Here is a 16987-nt window from a genome sequence, read left to right on the forward strand (position 1 = left end):
GTTCAAAATTATCTAAAATTTTGAAACAGCAAACTCTGTCTCCTGGCAGAGAGGTTAGTAACAGAAGACACGTCTAGTAGCACTTTCTGTACCAGGGACATGAACTGAGCAAATTGGAGCCGCATACTTTTTTCTTGTGATTCATGCACTTGGACCCTCAGATCCTTCTGCATCTCAGCTCTGCAATCACACTTCATATACTTCATATACTTCTTTTTATTCTTCCTGCCAAAATTGACAATTCCCAAATTATGTTCCATTTGCCATACCTTTGCCCTCTCACCTAAGCTGTTCAAGTTCCTTAGAAGTCTTGTGCCCTCTTTACAACTTAATTTCCTTTAAATTCAGCAGCCATGCCGCTGGTGCTTTCATCCATATCATTGGAAAAGATCGTTAGAAGTTGAGGCTCCAACACTGATTGCTGCGGCTTAGAACTCTCCAGTTTCCTGTCACCAAGGCTGTCTTCAATTCATGCCAATATGTTACCCACTACACCATGAGCTTTTAGTTTCTGCAATGAGCTTTCATTTTCTGCAATAATCTTTACAATTGCCACAGTGGTGACATTAATACCTTGTGAAAAATTAAGTACAGTACATCTACTGGACCCCTTTTTATCATTATCACCTCTTCAAATAACTCTGATAAATTAGTAAAACACCATTTCCCTTTCACAAAACCAGTGACTCTGCCTGATAACACAGAATTTATCCAAGTGGCCCAAGGTGTCTTCAAAACGCTTCTGACATTTTCCGTTTGACAGATGTTAAGTTGACTGACCTGTTGTTCCTCCATTTAAACAGTGGCAGCATGGTGGCACAGTGGTTCACACTGCTGCCTCACAGCACCAGGATCCCAGGTTTGATTCCCAGTTGGGTCACTGGAGTTTGCACATTCTCCCAGTGTCTGCATGGGTTTCCTCTGGGTGTTCCAGTTTCCTCCCACAGTTTGGAAGATGTGCAGGTTACAAGCATTGGCCATGCTACATTCTCCCAGACAGGCACCAGAATATGGCAGCTAGGGGGTTTTTCGCAGTAACTTCATTGCAATGTTAACGTAAACCTACTTAATAAAGAAAAAGCACTTTGTCCCCCTTGTCTCTCCCCTCACTTGGAATACAGGGTTGTATCCTTGAGTTTCCAATTGAATGGGGCCTTAACCAAATCTGGTTAATTTTGATAAATTAAGTCCAACACATCAATCAATTTATGAGCCACTTGTATTTTAAGACCTTAAGATGAAGCCCATCAGGACCCAAGGACTGAACTGTCCACAGCTCCAGCCATTTGTTCAATCCCATCTCCCTGGTGATTGAATTACTCCCTCCTATTTCTGATTTTCAGCCATTTCCGGGATGTTATTTTTATCTTCTTTAATGAACACGTGTTCAATTCATCTGCCATCTCCTTATTTTCTGTTATTAGTTCCCCAGTCTTCTTTTTAGGACCAACGCTCACTTAACTCATTTTTTTTTTTGAAGATCTATCTGGTTTTATACGTGCAAACTTTTACTCCTTATTAATCCATTTCTTTGTTTTGATCGAAATATTCTGACCTGTTACCTAGCCTTGCATAGTACGTTTCTGCTTTAAGTTTGATATCATCTGTAGTGTATTTTCTTGTTATCAAGATGGTGGGTGTTCCCCTTGGAAATTTTCTTTCCTTGGAATGTATCTATTGTTTGTATTCTGAAATATCTCTTTAAATATCTGCCACCACATCATAGATCATAGAATCCCTACAGTACAGAAAGAGGCCATTTGGCCCATCAAGTCTGCACTGACCACAATCCCACCCAGGCCCTAACCTGACAAATTTACCCACTAATCCCTCTAGCCTATGCATCTCAGGACACTAAGGGCAATTTTAGCATGGCCAACCAATCTAACCTGCACATCTTTGGATTGTGGGAGGAAACCCGAGCACCTGGAGGAAACCCATGCAGACTCAAAGAGAATGTGCAAACCCCACGTACAGTGACCCAAGCCGGGAATCGAACCCAGGTCCCTGATGCTGTGAAGCAGCAGTGCTAGCCACTGTGCTACCGTGTCGTCCAATCTCTGTTGGCCTATCCAACAGCTAAATTGCTAGTTACTTGAGTTCGCGCTGCTTGCATGCACTTGTTTCATAACTGTCCTCATGTAACTTTAATATAATTGCAGGATCCAATCTTCCCTCAAAATCAAGGTAAAATTCAATCATATGATCACTTGCATAATTTGATAAATTTCATAAATTGCCAGGAGACAGTTTCTACACTAAAGAACTGCAATGTTTTATACTGATCCATGTTGTCAATTGCAATCCTGAGCTTTGACTGCATTTTGACAACAGGACACTGATGTACTGCGCTGCCAAGTCAAGAAACTAAATGAGACGTTGAAAGAACCACAGTAACTTGTACATAATTAAACAAATACTTAGCTGTGATTTATGGCTGTAACTGTTTTTAAATTAAAACAAGTCTTGTATTTTTGGTCATGAAATAACTGATGGGAATATGTGGCATATATCCTTCAGGTGAACAAATGCTAATGCGGTCTTGATTGTGAAAATGGACAACACCTTAAAAAAACTGGTTCAGGTTTAACATCAACATGTTAGCAGTATGGTGGCACAGTGATGGTTACATCACCAGGGACCAGGTTCAGTTCGAGCTTTGAGTCACCATGTGTGGAGTTTGCATGTTCTAATCCATGTCTGCATGGGTTTCCTCTGGGTGCTCTGGTTTCTTCTCATAGTCCAAAGATGTGCAGGTTAGGTTGATTGGCCATGCTGAATTATTCCTTAGCGTAAGGGGGATTAGCAGAGCAAAGATGTGGCATTTCGAGGATAAGGCCTGAATGATACTGTTGTTGGTGCAGGCTCAATGGGCTGAATGCCCTCTTTCTGCACTATAAGGATTCTATGATTTATGAAGGTAACCAGCTTACAGAAAATGCTTCCACAATACTGATCTTGTCAGTAGATTTACATAAAATGTTTAGTACATTTGTCTGCATGGGTTTCCTCTGGGTGCTCCCGTTTCCTCCTCCAAAAGATGTGCTGGTTAGGTGCATTGATCCAAACACGCGGCGGAGTGTGGCGGCGAGGGGAATTTCGGTCACTTCATTGCAATGTTAATATAAGTCTTACTTGTGACTAATCAATAAATAAACTATAAATAAATACCAACAAGACAACACACACCTTTTCCTTCATGGAACACAGCAAATCCACCATTGCCATCCGCCCCTCTGCATCTGTATTTCCAACCCGAATTCTTTTCTGAGCACGAGATGTGATCAGCTCATCTGCGACATAACAATCTAGATAAAATGCAAATTCACAAGGTTCAGATATCAAAACAATACCACATCCAACTAACATTCAAGTGACAGAACAGTGACATATACCTCAAATCAGTTCAGTGGGATTTAGAGACAGATCGTAAGCAAAATGCAAATACCGCTGCCATCTACTACTTTGTTCTGATTCCAGTTTGCTTAATTGGAAATGTACAGCATAAAGAGAGCACCATCATCTTGCCAACTTGCAGAACTGCTTTCACCGCAAGAACTTGGCTCATCATGCTTTCATGGTGATCTAGTGGTGAAACAGCACAGCACGCGAGTGGCGAGGTGCTCCTGATACACACAAACCTAACATCCCTAGCAATTCAGAAAATTAGAACAAAAAGGCAGAGCCGCTCTAAAAATGGTATGCATGTGGAGACTGTATTTTTCAGATTCACATTACCTGAACCAACGCTGTTCCTAACCATTGTCATTGCACCAATTACTTTAATTCCTTTGGGTTGCAAAATGGACAAGACCTGTGTTAGAAGATAATTTCAAATCAATAAAACTGCATTTTCTGAATTCAGCATGCATTTATGCAACACCTTTCCATACTAAAAATCCCAGGTTATTTCAGGAAGAATTAACATTCACCAAAATTTAAATACTACCGAAAACAGTCAATTCAAATGAGGAAAAATTCCAGAGGGCAAGCTGACTTTCACAACATGATAATGGTTATCAAACTACAATAGTAGAAGGCATGAATTGGCCTTGATGGGCAGAAAAACATTACTAAGAAAAAAAAACAGTGGAAGTCAATGGTCGGCATTTGAAGAGCGATCAGAAGCTGTTTATTCCAGTTGGCCCAACAGTCTAGGATATTGCTAAGGCCACACCTGGAGTATTGTATGCAACTTTGGTGTCCTTGCCACAGAAAAAATACAGCAAAGGTTTACCAGACTAATTCCTAGATGGCAGTTCTGTCATATGAAGACAGGCTAAGTCGGTTAAGATTATATTCACTGGAGTTTCGAAGAGTGAGAGGAGATTGCATAGAAACTTATAAAATTCTCACAGGGTCGATTCAGAAATACAATGGGGTGGGGATGGGGGGTCCATAACTCGGGGTCATAGCTTAAGGATTAACGGGTCAACCAGTTAGAACAGAAATGAGGAGAAATGTCTTCATCCAGAGAGTGGTGAATGTGTGGAATTCACTGCCACAGGAAGTAGCTGAGGACAAACACTGTCTCATTTCATGAAGAAATTAGATATAGCCCTCATGGCTCAAGGGATCACGGGATATGGGGTGAAGGGAAAATCAGAATATTAAATTCAATAATCAGCCAAGATCAAAATGAATGGTGGAGCAGGTTCAAAGGGCCAAATGGCCTGTGCCGATTTCTATTTTCTACATCAAGTGCATACAGTTGCAAAAAGGGATCATCATCCTGCAACTGCAATATTGCACATCAAAGAGGCAACACAAATTATAAGAGCAAGATACAATTGTGAACAAGATGCAGCTACAATTATCAACTTAGTACAAGTTAGACTGGACAATTTGAGGTCGGAAATATTGAATAGCATATGTTAGGATCAAAAGACAAGAACACCCATACTACTCACATAAGCATCCTTGTAACAACAAACACACATTCAATTTAGGTGCTGTCGAATCTAGCTGAACAAAGCCGAACAACCAAGATCTCAAGTTAGCAGCTTCAGCTTATTGACTACAGTATCATTTTCATTGCGATGGCACACTTCAATGGGCCAAACAATTCCACAGCGCGCACATTTATTCAGATGATTTCTCATTTACGTCATACTTACTTACATTTGCTATGGTTACGGTCTTACTGGAAAGATTTCCAAGAGAATTGAAATTCAATGGATCAGAGTAAAACACAAAGTTGATGAAATATCAACTGACCAAGTTAGTGGAAAACCTAGGGCTGCTGGTTTGCACAGAGCCTTTTGACCCCCTTGAGATCTTGGTTGTTTGACTTTGTTCAGCTAGATTCTACAGCACCTAAACTGAACCCGTGTTTGTTGTTACAAATATGCTCACGTGAGTAGTATGGATGTTGCCTTTTGGAGGAATTGATGACACGTCTTTGAGATATGCAGGTTTAGCCCACCAGGGGAGGTTAATAACCCTGCTCATGTTCAAAAGTAGAATGTATCCTGAATGGTGGTAATGGTTGGGGATTGTTGGGGGAGCAAGAAAGAGTAGGCAGTAGAGAAAAAAAAGCAGCAACAGAAGATCAGCCCTGATTCCTGGATGCAGGTCTGACATATGACGAGAGACTAAAATTGGGTAGGGTTATATTCACTGGAGTTTAGCAGAGTGCACTGTAGGGTTTCTATGATTCTATGAAACGGACTCAGTAGATGAAAGGTCATATTAATAAAAAAGCAACAAAAATGGCCCGACTTAGCGTTCATAACTTGGTTGTCTGACTACTGGACATCAGAATCTGGTCAGGCATGTTTTTCAGCAGTTGTTCACTGGCACTTGAAAGGGCTTACCGATTGGCAGAAATAAAATTTCCGTGAAAGAATGCTCAAAAAATTTATCTTTTAAATTGAAACATTTGTGTCTGCATATACCAGTTGATTTCAAGTTCTGGGTTTGGTTTTGATGGATAATAGAGACAATAGTTTAAACATGCATTTATGCAACAGTTTATAGAAGTTAAGTTATAATAATTCTTCGTTTGGTTATTTCAGTGACCTAACTTCTGGGCATAAGACTATTCCACTCAAGATAGAAGTTAGGTGACAGTTATCAGAACATTTTCTTTTGGCAATGCTATTTTCACATGTCTTTGCAACCAACAGCTCCTTGACTCTGTACGTCCATGATTTCCTGTTTTCATTCCCACAGCATACACAATGACTGGGAACCAATGGACTACAGCATTCCACGATTCCCCTTTCAAAAGTTGGGCTTGTCGAGCAGTTAACACTCTGAATGTCTGTCAATGCCCTTCCTGCAGATAACTGAATTGATCGGCTGCTCTCTGGAAGGAAGATATCTAACCAGCAACCTGTTGCTGCACAGGGCTCACAACAACAGATGAGATCAGAAGTTAAGAAGCAAGGCTGAGCAAGTTACAGATAACTTAAATAAACAGATGTGCACTCAATGGAAAAAGACAATTGGAAAAATTACCTGAAAGAACCCTGCAACGGCAGCAGCTCCACATTTGTCTCTGTGCATTCCTGCCATTATACCACCAGCTTTAATGTCTGCACCACCAGTATCATAAGTTACCCCCTGAAGACAAAGAAAATACAGAACAATATCAGACTTCAACCTACCGAACACTTGCACTGATAAAAGTAAATGCTACAACTAAAAGTTAACACATCTGTAGGAGTTTCTTTTCAATAAAGTTGTCTGATTCTCAGAAGAATCACTCATGCTTGATTGATCCAGATCACCTCAAGTTCCTCATAGTTGATAAATGATTCCAACATTTTCTCCAACACTGTACAACTTGCAAGTTCAGGCAGTTAAGAACAAAATACACTGTCTAAAAGGTGTTGCTACTAATTTTAGGGTAATCAGCAATGTTAAGTGGCACCCTAAATCTCTGCAATCAAGTCGTGACCCGAATCCCCGAGAACGCAAAATGTTAGCATTGGTTTGTTGGCCTTCTGACTGCTGCCACCATAAACAGCATCACGCGACGCTTCAGGGAAGAACAAAACTCCCTGCTGGACAAAGGAGACCAGGGTGTGCTCATGCAACACAAGTAATTTGGCAGCCTACCTGTTGTAAAAACTTTGCTTCAGTCTGTAGATGCAAGCAATGGATCAAGTGCATTGAAGGCCTGAACTTCACACATTCTAGTTGCTACACCTGGGCCCTTTAAAGTAGTTTGGAGCCACTAATCCTAAGGAAAGCCAGGTCTCAAAGGTCCAGCACACACTCAGTGCTGACAAAAATAAATCCCAACAAGAACATGAAAAAGAGGTACTTTGTCAACTCTGCGAGACAATGATCCCTCCTCAAGAGCCCTTCACCATCAACATAGATAAGGTGAAGGAAGCACTGGCAGCAATCAAATTGAAGACAGTTACAGATTTTATCCTTCTACAAAATGATTCCAATCAGACCCAAAGGCATTCCAAAGGCTTGCAAGATTGTTCAGCAAAGCAATGGAAACAGAATGCACTGCCTAAAGCATGGCATCAGACAATGGTCAGTTGACCATTGTCGAAACTTGACAAACCAATTGATGATCCAACAAACTAATGGCTGACATTTACTTCAGTGCCTGACTTCCAAGCACAGAACATATGATTCTATCGAGAATTAAACATCTGCTCCCTTAAGAACAAGTGGGCTTCCAACCTAAAGATAGTTGCTGCAACCAAGCTCTTGCCCTCAACTCAAAGTCCGGTTTCCAGGTGAAGCTCAAAGTTCATATATCTGTCAACAGCCTGTGACATGGTCTGGATTCAAGACCCAATGCTGAAACTTGCAAGGATCATTCACTGTCCCAAAACTCATGCCTGCTTTGTACAATGCAGAGCAATAGGTGGATACATGCCCATCTTGACTTGGCATGATCCCTCGGCAATAGAATGCCACAATCATCAGAACAGACAATAATGCTTTTCAACATCCACATGGAGTGCAATGCTCCATGCACCAAAGTGGCACAAATTTCCACATCGGGATGATCTTGCCCAACAACACAAATAGCCAATGCCATATTCAACAACTCCATCTCTGAACAGGAGCCTCAACATCATGTTTAGTCCTTCCAGAAATGAACACTCAACCAACACAAAAGAGTTGTGGCATTTCGTTTACTATCAAGAATGTGAAACACACCCCTGTGTGGCCCTCTGCAGCAACTTTGTATGACATGACCACAGTCTGACTTAGAGGACTAAGGAACAAACTCATCATGAAAGACCCAATATAAAGGTTCCTCATTTCGACCTCCCACAAAGTTTACAGGTATCCCAAAACTGAATCCGTACAACTTGGGCAGATGTAGGCAACTGTGCACAACTGCAAAATTAAAAACTATGTGCACGATTGTGGTCACCCATAACAAACCATGGAACGCACGATGACTCAATGCCCAACTCAAATACGAAGGAGGTATTACAATCAAACACAACATCACTGTTGACAGAATGTCCTGACATGACCAAAAGGTCACATTGCAGTTGTTGCACTATACGCAGCTCTATGAAGAACAGTAACATTTTCAGATTATTTAATTCCCATCTTAATGCATTTCTTTCCCACGTACCGCACTGCCATCAGTATTTCAATGCCTCGCTGACTGGAACTGAATATACAAACCATACTATGGTACAACCACAAATTTTACTGCAGCTAATGTAGGTCAATATCCGATGGGCTTTGTTGATTGCTGCTCCATGTTATTTGGACATGCTAAGCGTGATTAGTGCTCTCTGTGATTTGTAAGCAATGCTTTTTTTGGGGTCATGGACTCGAGCTGTTTGAGCCGATGTCCTTTTATTCTTGCTGAAGTCACAATATAGCCTTGTATATTTTTTATTTTGGCCTACTGAAATGTCCTGCAGTTCTACGATCCTTTTGAATTGTTGGTGGAAGACTGTTTGAATAGGTCAAATGCTTTTGGACAGTTTTTTTTCCACAGGGAAATCCAGAGTTCTTTACTTTTAGTTAGAAGCTAGCTCGTAACTATTGGCTGGGAATGCCTCTGTCTCGAAGTGGTTTGCTGGCTAAAAGCTAGAGGACAGCAGTAGCTCTATATCTACCTTGAGGTGTGCTGGGAGTTCCAGAATGGGGAAGTCAGAGTTTCAATTCTCCATTCAATGGACTAATGCACAGTAGATGACACAAGACTGCAAGAACCAGCATCGTGTGAGCATACTTTTTTGTGCTAAACTCGTGATGCATGTACAGTTGCGAGAGTGTTTATTTGCTGTGGGAACAGCACAGTGACCTGTTAATGTTTATACAATATGATTTTTTTCATATTTGTAATTGGTAAAACCTCCTGTTAATTTTAATGTGTGTTAACTGTTTGAAATATTTTGTTCAATAAAAGCTCCCTCATGTAACGTTTGATTCATACCTGGAGTGAAACATCTTAGGGGCAATTCTTCCCAAAAAATTGTAAGCATCGAACTAGCATAAGAACTGGAGTAAATGATGCTGTATTTTTTCAGCAAGGGGTTAAAACAACAATCTCCCAAACTCTGTGCAGTGCAGAGAGTACCACTGTGAATCACGTTAAAATCAGTGGGTCAGGCCTATATCCCCGCTGGAGAGGCTGGCAGCACAGCACTGGGCAGGCCACTGCGCATGCACTAATCTGTCAGCACCAAGGTTGGGGTGCACCTCCAGTGGTCCTATTTGCCACACCTGGCCAGACCCACAAACCCCCACAACACCATCCATGTGAACACCCTTTTCTCGTATCCCGGACATGTCCAGGCCAGCTTCGATACCAACCCTGCTTGTCCCCTCGTACCCTACTCCTGATGGCCAGCCCTGATTACAGAGTGGCAGCTGGACCCCCCCCCCCAACCCACTGTGCATCCTCCCGGAGGTTCCACCCCTAATAGAACATAAGAACATAAGAACATAAGAAATAGGAGCAGGAGTAGGCCATCTAGCCCTTCGAGCCTGCCCCGCCATTCAATAAGATCATGGCTGATCTGTCGTGGCTCAGTTCCACTTTCCCGCCCTCTCCCCATAACCCTCAATCCCTTCTCTTATCAAAAACCCATCAACCCGCTTCTTAAAAATATTTAGCGAGGCAGCCTCCACCACTTCAACGGGCAGAGAATTCCAGAGATTCACCACCCTTTGAGTGAAGAAGTTCCTCCTCAACTCCGTTCTAAACCGCCTCCCCTTTATCTTGAGGCCCCATCGATGTGGAGTGCGCCAATGTGTTCCCTGGCATTGCCAATTAACCCCTTGGGCAGTGCCAGGGCTATAGGCTGGCACTGCCAAAATGCAAATGCCCAGGGAACAACCTTCTGAGGAGCCCTCAATTGCACCCGCTCCCCTTCATTCCACAAGGTTAGGGTTGTTGGCACCCCACAAGTGAGGAGCTATATTGGAGTGAAATACTCTTGGCAGGTGTTGGGGGTTAAAGGGATGTTAGTGAGCCTGGAGATTTCAGTCCTGAGCCTGCTAATTGCATTTAAAGTACACTGAAATTAGGGACTGCATAATTTATTCAGGTCCGCGCCGATTTCCGGCATAGAACTGACAGTGCCAGAAATCCAGCGTTGGGAGATGCGCTCAGGCCCAGGTGCCCAGCAGGGAGCCCACAGAACAGCCCCCACAAGAGTCCCAGGGCCCACTGCACTAAAAACGCAGCGCAGCGGGGTGGGAAAAATCCACCCTCCTCCCCCCAAAGTCAAAGAGCAAACAACTTATGTTTCACGATGATTTCATAGAACACATTGGAGTTTCTGATCTGGATGATATTGAACCTGTCTACGACACGCAATTAATTTCAAATCTAGGTTCAATTCTTCAAAAGGAGACAAATTTGTACGTTACCACTGCAAAATACAGAGATCTAATACAAAAATCAGGCTTCTCCACCACAAAGGGCAAGCTATTTCTTAGCCTTATTACTATATTCTTACCTTGCCAACAAGCATGAGTGTTTTGTCAATGGTACCCTGTCCTGTGTACTGCAATTCAATAACCCGTGCCTGGTGACGCTCGACAGCTGTAGGGGTTTGAGGGGGAAAATAATATTAGTATTTAGTCTGGCAAAACAGTCAAATACAGACCATACAAATCAGGAGCAGGAAGATGGCGACAGGACTAGCATCTAATTTGGATCATAGGCCTTTCTAAATTCAGATGAGAACTAGATTTCTGTTGTTTTAAACATTGTATCAGGTGCAAAGTGTTGCAGAAAGGCATGCAAATATACTCTACTTACCAGGAAGACCTCAGGCTTGGTTCCTGCCCAGTAATGAATTCCTGTACACTTGGGGGATACGTTGGTGGAGAATTAAGTAATGAATGCAAGAGTTTGCAAGCACAAAATGTTGGGCTAAGAACATGAACTGATAACATGCTGGACTGAGAACGTGACTTTTCAGTTGCAAGATTAACTGATGCCAGCTGCCTTATTTTGAGCATCATTCCATTTGGGCCAAAGCCAGACACTAAATATTATTTTGAGGGTGCAGGAAAAACAGTTGCCAATCATGCCTCTCATTGTAAAGCATCCCACCATGACTGGTTCAATAAGTTAGCCAAGTATCCAGAGAATTAAGCTAAATTGAAAAAATATTTCTGATGCCTACAATCTGAAAACAAATTTGAAACTAGAAAAAGTCTGAAGGTCAGGAAATATCTGCAGAAACTGTAGTCAAATAACTTTTCAAGTGCAAAACCATTCCTCAGATCAGAGCAATCCTTTGACCAGAAACTTGACAGACCAGATTCAAATTTTCGCAGATCTTGTCGTGCTGTGTATTTCGAGTTTTGTCAATTTCTGATATTTAAGGCGATAGATTAGTTTGAATTCTGGATAAATTCTTCAGCTCAAAGATGCACGAAGATGTGAAATATAGCACTACATGAATACAACATTCCATTTAACCAAAAGGACTCAATAACTCCTTGACTAAATCCCACATTTAAGAAATTATGTCAACACTTTTGCATGCACTGGTCAAAACTGTTGGTGCAAGTGAACCACAGCTCAGTACCATGAGTCAAATGGATCAAGTTGGTTCCCATTCTTTGCACAATGTAGGTCAAATAACATGACCTCCCATTCCTCAATGAGGACAACAGACAAACTAAATTAAATGACATGACATAAATGATAGATCAAAAACACTTGGAAAATCTATTTCGGCAAGAGTGAATTTAAAACCCATAACTACTTCAAATTAATTACTTAGACTTTTATGTTAAATATTTCACACAGCAACTGATTAAAAGCAGGGACCTGCTTGCTAAATGTGGTTATCTGCCAATGAACCTCATCCACTCAGATGAGTCCTGCACCAAGTTCACCAAGGGTGGCATGGTAACACATTGGTTAGCACTGCTGCTTCAGAGCTCCAGGGACCTGGGTTTGATTCCCGGCTTGGGTCACTGTGCAAACTCCACACTTTCTGCCCGTGTCTGCGTGGGTTTCCTCCCACAGTCCAAAGATGTGCGGGTTAGGTTGATTGGCCATGCTAAAAAAAATTGCCCTTAGTTCCTGAGGTGTGTAAATTGGTGGGTAAATACGTAGGGGTATGGGGGTTGGCCTGGGTGGATTGTGGTCGGTGCAGACTCAATGGGCCAAATGCCTCTCTGTACTGTAGGGTTTCTCTGATTACTATGATTTCACTTCAAACGGGGAAAAAAATGGCAAAGTGGCCTTGCATTCACTGCAATGATGGTCAGCAAAAGGACTGCATCTTGCTTATTTTATTTACGGTGACAATGGTGACATGTTACAGATTTAAAACAAAAACAAATTTTGACAAAGATTGCAGACATTTTTGTGGCCATGAAAATTCTGCAAACTACCAAGACTTGAACTAGATTAGCATTTACACACAGAACTCAAAAGGTAGCACTTCGGCTTCAAATAGGTTCCGGTGAGGTACAAGTCGACAGTAACATAACTTATCTTTCGGCAAGAGTGAAAGATTCAGTTCAGTCAATGCGCCAACTTACCTTTGGCACAGCGATTGACTGCTGCCAAGCATGGGTACTCTTCTTCTATTGTTGTTAAATCACTAATCACTGAAACCTAGCAACAGAAAAGATCAGCAATTTGAACTGGCTTTTTGCATTGATGGGATTCAAAAAATTTGAAGATATGAATTTAAACACAACATTCTTCAATGCTTTCTTCAAAATGGCTTGCAGCACTCATTTGTTAAAAATCAATTCATCAATCCTATTTTGTGTGAAAAACATTAAATGCACAAGCAGTGACGGCCTGTTTGGGTTTTGCCAGGGTCACTCAGCTCCTGACCTCATTAGTGCCTTAGTTCAAACACAGACAAAAGAGCCAAATTCCACAGAGCATTTGACATCAAGGGCGCATTCAACACTAGCATCGAGGAGCCCTAATAAAACGGGAATCAATCACCTCCTGACTCCCCAAAGCCTATCATCTATACAAGGCACAAATCAGGAGCGTGATGGAATATTCCCCGTTTGCCTGGTTGACAACACTCAAGCAGCCTGACACTATCCCAGGAAAAAGTAGCCTGCTTGATTGGCACCACATCTACATACATCCACTCCCTCCACACTAACTTCTTAGAAACTGAAGCATGTCCTTATGCAGCAAGAATGGCCAATCTTCAGCTTCGGCTCCTGTGTACTGCAGAAATGTCACGTGTCACAAAAATATCAGGTCATGATCATCTCCAGCAACAGAAAATCTAACCATCGCCCCTCGACATTCAATGGCATTACCATCACTCAATTCTGCACTAACAACATCCAGGGGTTGATGGCTGACTATAAACTTAACTGCATTGGCGATACAAATACTCAAAGCAGGTCAAGGGCGAGGAATCCTGCAGCTTCTAATTCACTTCATGGCTCCCAAAGCCTGCCTAGCATCTACCAGGCTCAAGTCATGAATATGATGGAATACTCTTGCACTTCGTGCAACTCCAACAACACTCAAGAAGCTTGACTTCAAAAACAAAACAGCCTGTTTGATCAGCGTCCGATCAATAAACATTCATTTCCTCTGTCACTGATGAACAGTGAAAAACAGTGCACGCTATCTGCAACATATATTGCAGAAGCTCACAAGGTTTCTCCGACAGCAGCTTATCAACCCAAGACGACTACGATCCAGAAGGATAAGGGAAGCAGCCACGAGAACACCATCACCTGGAAGTCGCATGTCAAGCCACCACCATCCTGATTTGAACATGCATCACCATTCCTTCACTGTCGCTGGGTCAAAATCCTGCTAATTCCTCCCCAAAAGCCCTGTGGGTGTACTGACATCACAGGGACTGCAGCAGTTCAAGGCAGCAGCTTACCACTACCTTCTCAAAGGAAATTAGGGATGGACAATAAATGCTGTCTTGCCAGCAATGCCCATATCCCATAAATAAATTTTTAAAATGCTATGAATGACTGGAGTTGTTTGCAGTGCTCTATCATCCTAAAAATTTATTTCATGCCAATTTCAGGAATGTATACTGTACATGGAAAACAGGAGTAGCATTTTCAAGTTGCATAAAACACAGAAGCACTTACAGAGACAACAGAATTACTGAAAATACTCTGAACATAGTCAGCCACTTTTGGAGCTGCCATTCGCTCTGGGTCAGATCCACCAATATCTCTGCATACAGTTCTGGAAATGGAAAGACAGATGATATTAGCTTAGATAGTGCACGTTAAATAGCAGTGAATGATTAAACAAAAACTTGACAGGAATTAAGCTCATCTCTGATCTGCCAGTCCTATAATTTTCCTACTCTCTCATTTTTGGACAGGGAAAACAACATGACAATTACAGAGGTAGCATTGCAGAGTGTGTTATTGCTCAGAACAGATGACAGCAAGGATAAAAAAAACTGACTTCTAAACAGGGTACGCAACCTTCAAAATAACGTAGATATGAAAGAAACTCACATTAAAGTTACTTGGGTCCACAACAATATCGGAGACTTAACTTTGCTCAGAGATTAGTGAGTTTTCAAACCTGCGAGACCCTCAACTGGTCCTTACCTGCCTCTTTCTAGTGCTGATGACAGTCGGACAAGTTTTGCCCCCTCCTCATGACCTGAGGCCCATACACCCAGATAATCCACTTTAGTGGGCTTTTCCGGGTATCTTTCACGAATCTCCAATGGCTGCAAGACATCAATAATGGAAATACTTAGCTGGCCAGTCAAGACTTGCCCAGGTCATTTTAATTGGGATGAGGATCAAAATCACTGCAGACATTTCTTTTCCTTGAGACCCCATGCCCTGAGACGACATTGGCAACCATGGGCCATGCTTGGCAAATTAGCGCAAAGGTTTGCCATTGCTTCTGCAGAATGGCTGACCAAGAAACTCTCCTACTTTTATCACCTGCTGTCAGGCATATTGGAAGGGTTTGCAAGCTGAAAGATCAATCTGTTGCCATCTATCATGGCCATAAAGTCCTGAAAAGCCAGGGCTTCTCGGAACTGCACAAGGAGGACAGGTTGCACCCGAACTGGAGAGATACCAATATCTTGGACAGGAAATCTGCTGGTGCTGTTCGGGAGACTTTTAACTTGGAGGTCTGGAGTGCATTTGCTTCAATGCAAGAAGCACAAGCTAAGACAGATGAACTGAGAGCTTGGATTACAGCAAGGAATTATGATATTATTCCCATGATGGAGACATGGTTAAAGGAGGGACAGGACTGGCAGATTAACATTCCAGGATATAATTTTAGACTGGACAGAAGGGGAAACAAAAAGGGGTGGGACAGTTACATTGCTGATTCGGGATCTTAGCTGCATTGAGAGAAGACACACTGGAGGGATCTTGTAGTGAGGCATTACAAGCAGAGCTTAGGAATAGCAAAGGTGAAATCATAATGTCCGGAGTGTACAATGGACTTCCCGACAGCCCGGAAGAGACAGAGGAACAGTTGTGTAGTCAGATGTTGGAAAAGTGTGAAAAAAAAACAGGGAAGTTGTGGTGGGAGACTTGAACTTCCCCCATATTGACTGGGACTTGCCAAGGGCTCAGATGAAGAGTAATTTGTTGGTGTCAAGGAGGGCTTTTTGATACAGTATGTTGACAATCCAACCAGGGAGGGGGCTATACCAGACTTGGTACTGGAGAATGAGCTGGGCCAGGTGATCGATGTTTCAGTGGGGTCGCATTTTGGGCTTAGCAACCATAATTCCCTAAGATTTTGGGGTAGTCATTGATATGGACAAGAATGGCCCTTGGGTGAGGTTGCTTAGTTGGGAAAGAGCCAATTGCACAAATTAGACAGGAACTGGGGAATGGAGATTGGGAGCAGCTTTTTAGGGGAAATCCACATCTGGTATATGGGAGACTTTTAAAAGCCAGTGTTAAGGCCCAGCTATTTCTTCCCTTGGCTCTCTAACCTGAGACCCAGGGACTTGTGCACCTTAATACAATTTAGGATACCCAACACTTCCTCCTTCAATTATATTGTCGTTCTCTAGTGCATTCGTACACCCATCCCCGACCTCAACATCTGTCATGTCCCTCTCCTTGGTGAATACCCATACAAAATACTCATTAAGGATCTCACCCACTTCCTGTGGCTCCACACATAATTTCCCTCCATTGTCCTCAAGTGGGTCTGCTCTTCCTCTTGCTCCTACATAAACAGCCTTCGGATTTTCCTTGACCCTGTTTGCTGAAGACATTTCAAGGCCTCTTTTGGCCCTCCCAATTCCATGTTCAAGTTCCTTCCTACTTTGTCTATCCTCCACAAGGGCTTGGTCTGTTTTGAGTTGCCTAGACCTGTCTATCGTATGCTTCCTTTTTACTTTTGACTCAGCTTAAAATGTCACTTGTCATCTCTGGTTGCCAAATCTTTTATTTTTGCAGGCACAAAAAAAAGGAAGCATATGATAGACAGTGAGAACAAACCAAGTTTCTTCAACCTCTCCTCACAGCTCATGCCCTCCATACCAGGCAACATCTTGGTAAATCTTTTCAGTACCCTCTCCAAAGCATCCACATCCTTCTCGTAGTGTGA

General features: G+C 42.3%; 1 protein-coding gene across 3 annotated transcripts in view; it reads right to left on the reverse strand.

Annotated features, from left to right (window-relative positions):
- LOC145361191 (putative aminopeptidase W07G4.4) overlaps positions 1-16987 on the reverse strand; it is a 69852-nt gene that overhangs the window by 15142 nt on the left and 37723 nt on the right. For all 3 annotated transcript variants that reach the window (XM_080216826.1, XM_080216825.1, XM_080216827.1), the window contains 7 exons: positions 14998-15122; positions 14521-14620; positions 12964-13039; positions 10914-10999; positions 6463-6567; positions 3739-3814; positions 3190-3308 (listed from right to left, as the gene is read on the reverse strand). In XM_080216826.1, the coding sequence (XP_080072952.1) occupies positions 3190-3308; positions 3739-3814; positions 6463-6567; positions 10914-10999; positions 12964-13039; positions 14521-14620; positions 14998-15122 (687 nt within the window). The remainder of the gene's footprint in view (positions 1-3189; positions 3309-3738; positions 3815-6462; positions 6568-10913; positions 11000-12963; positions 13040-14520; positions 14621-14997; positions 15123-16987) is intronic.

The sequence above is a fragment of the Carcharhinus amblyrhynchos genome, chromosome 34 (genome assembly GCF_965287045.1).
Source record: "Carcharhinus amblyrhynchos chromosome 34, sCarAmb.v2.hapA, whole genome shotgun sequence".
NCBI lineage: Eukaryota > Metazoa > Chordata > Chondrichthyes > Carcharhiniformes > Carcharhinidae > Carcharhinus > Carcharhinus amblyrhynchos.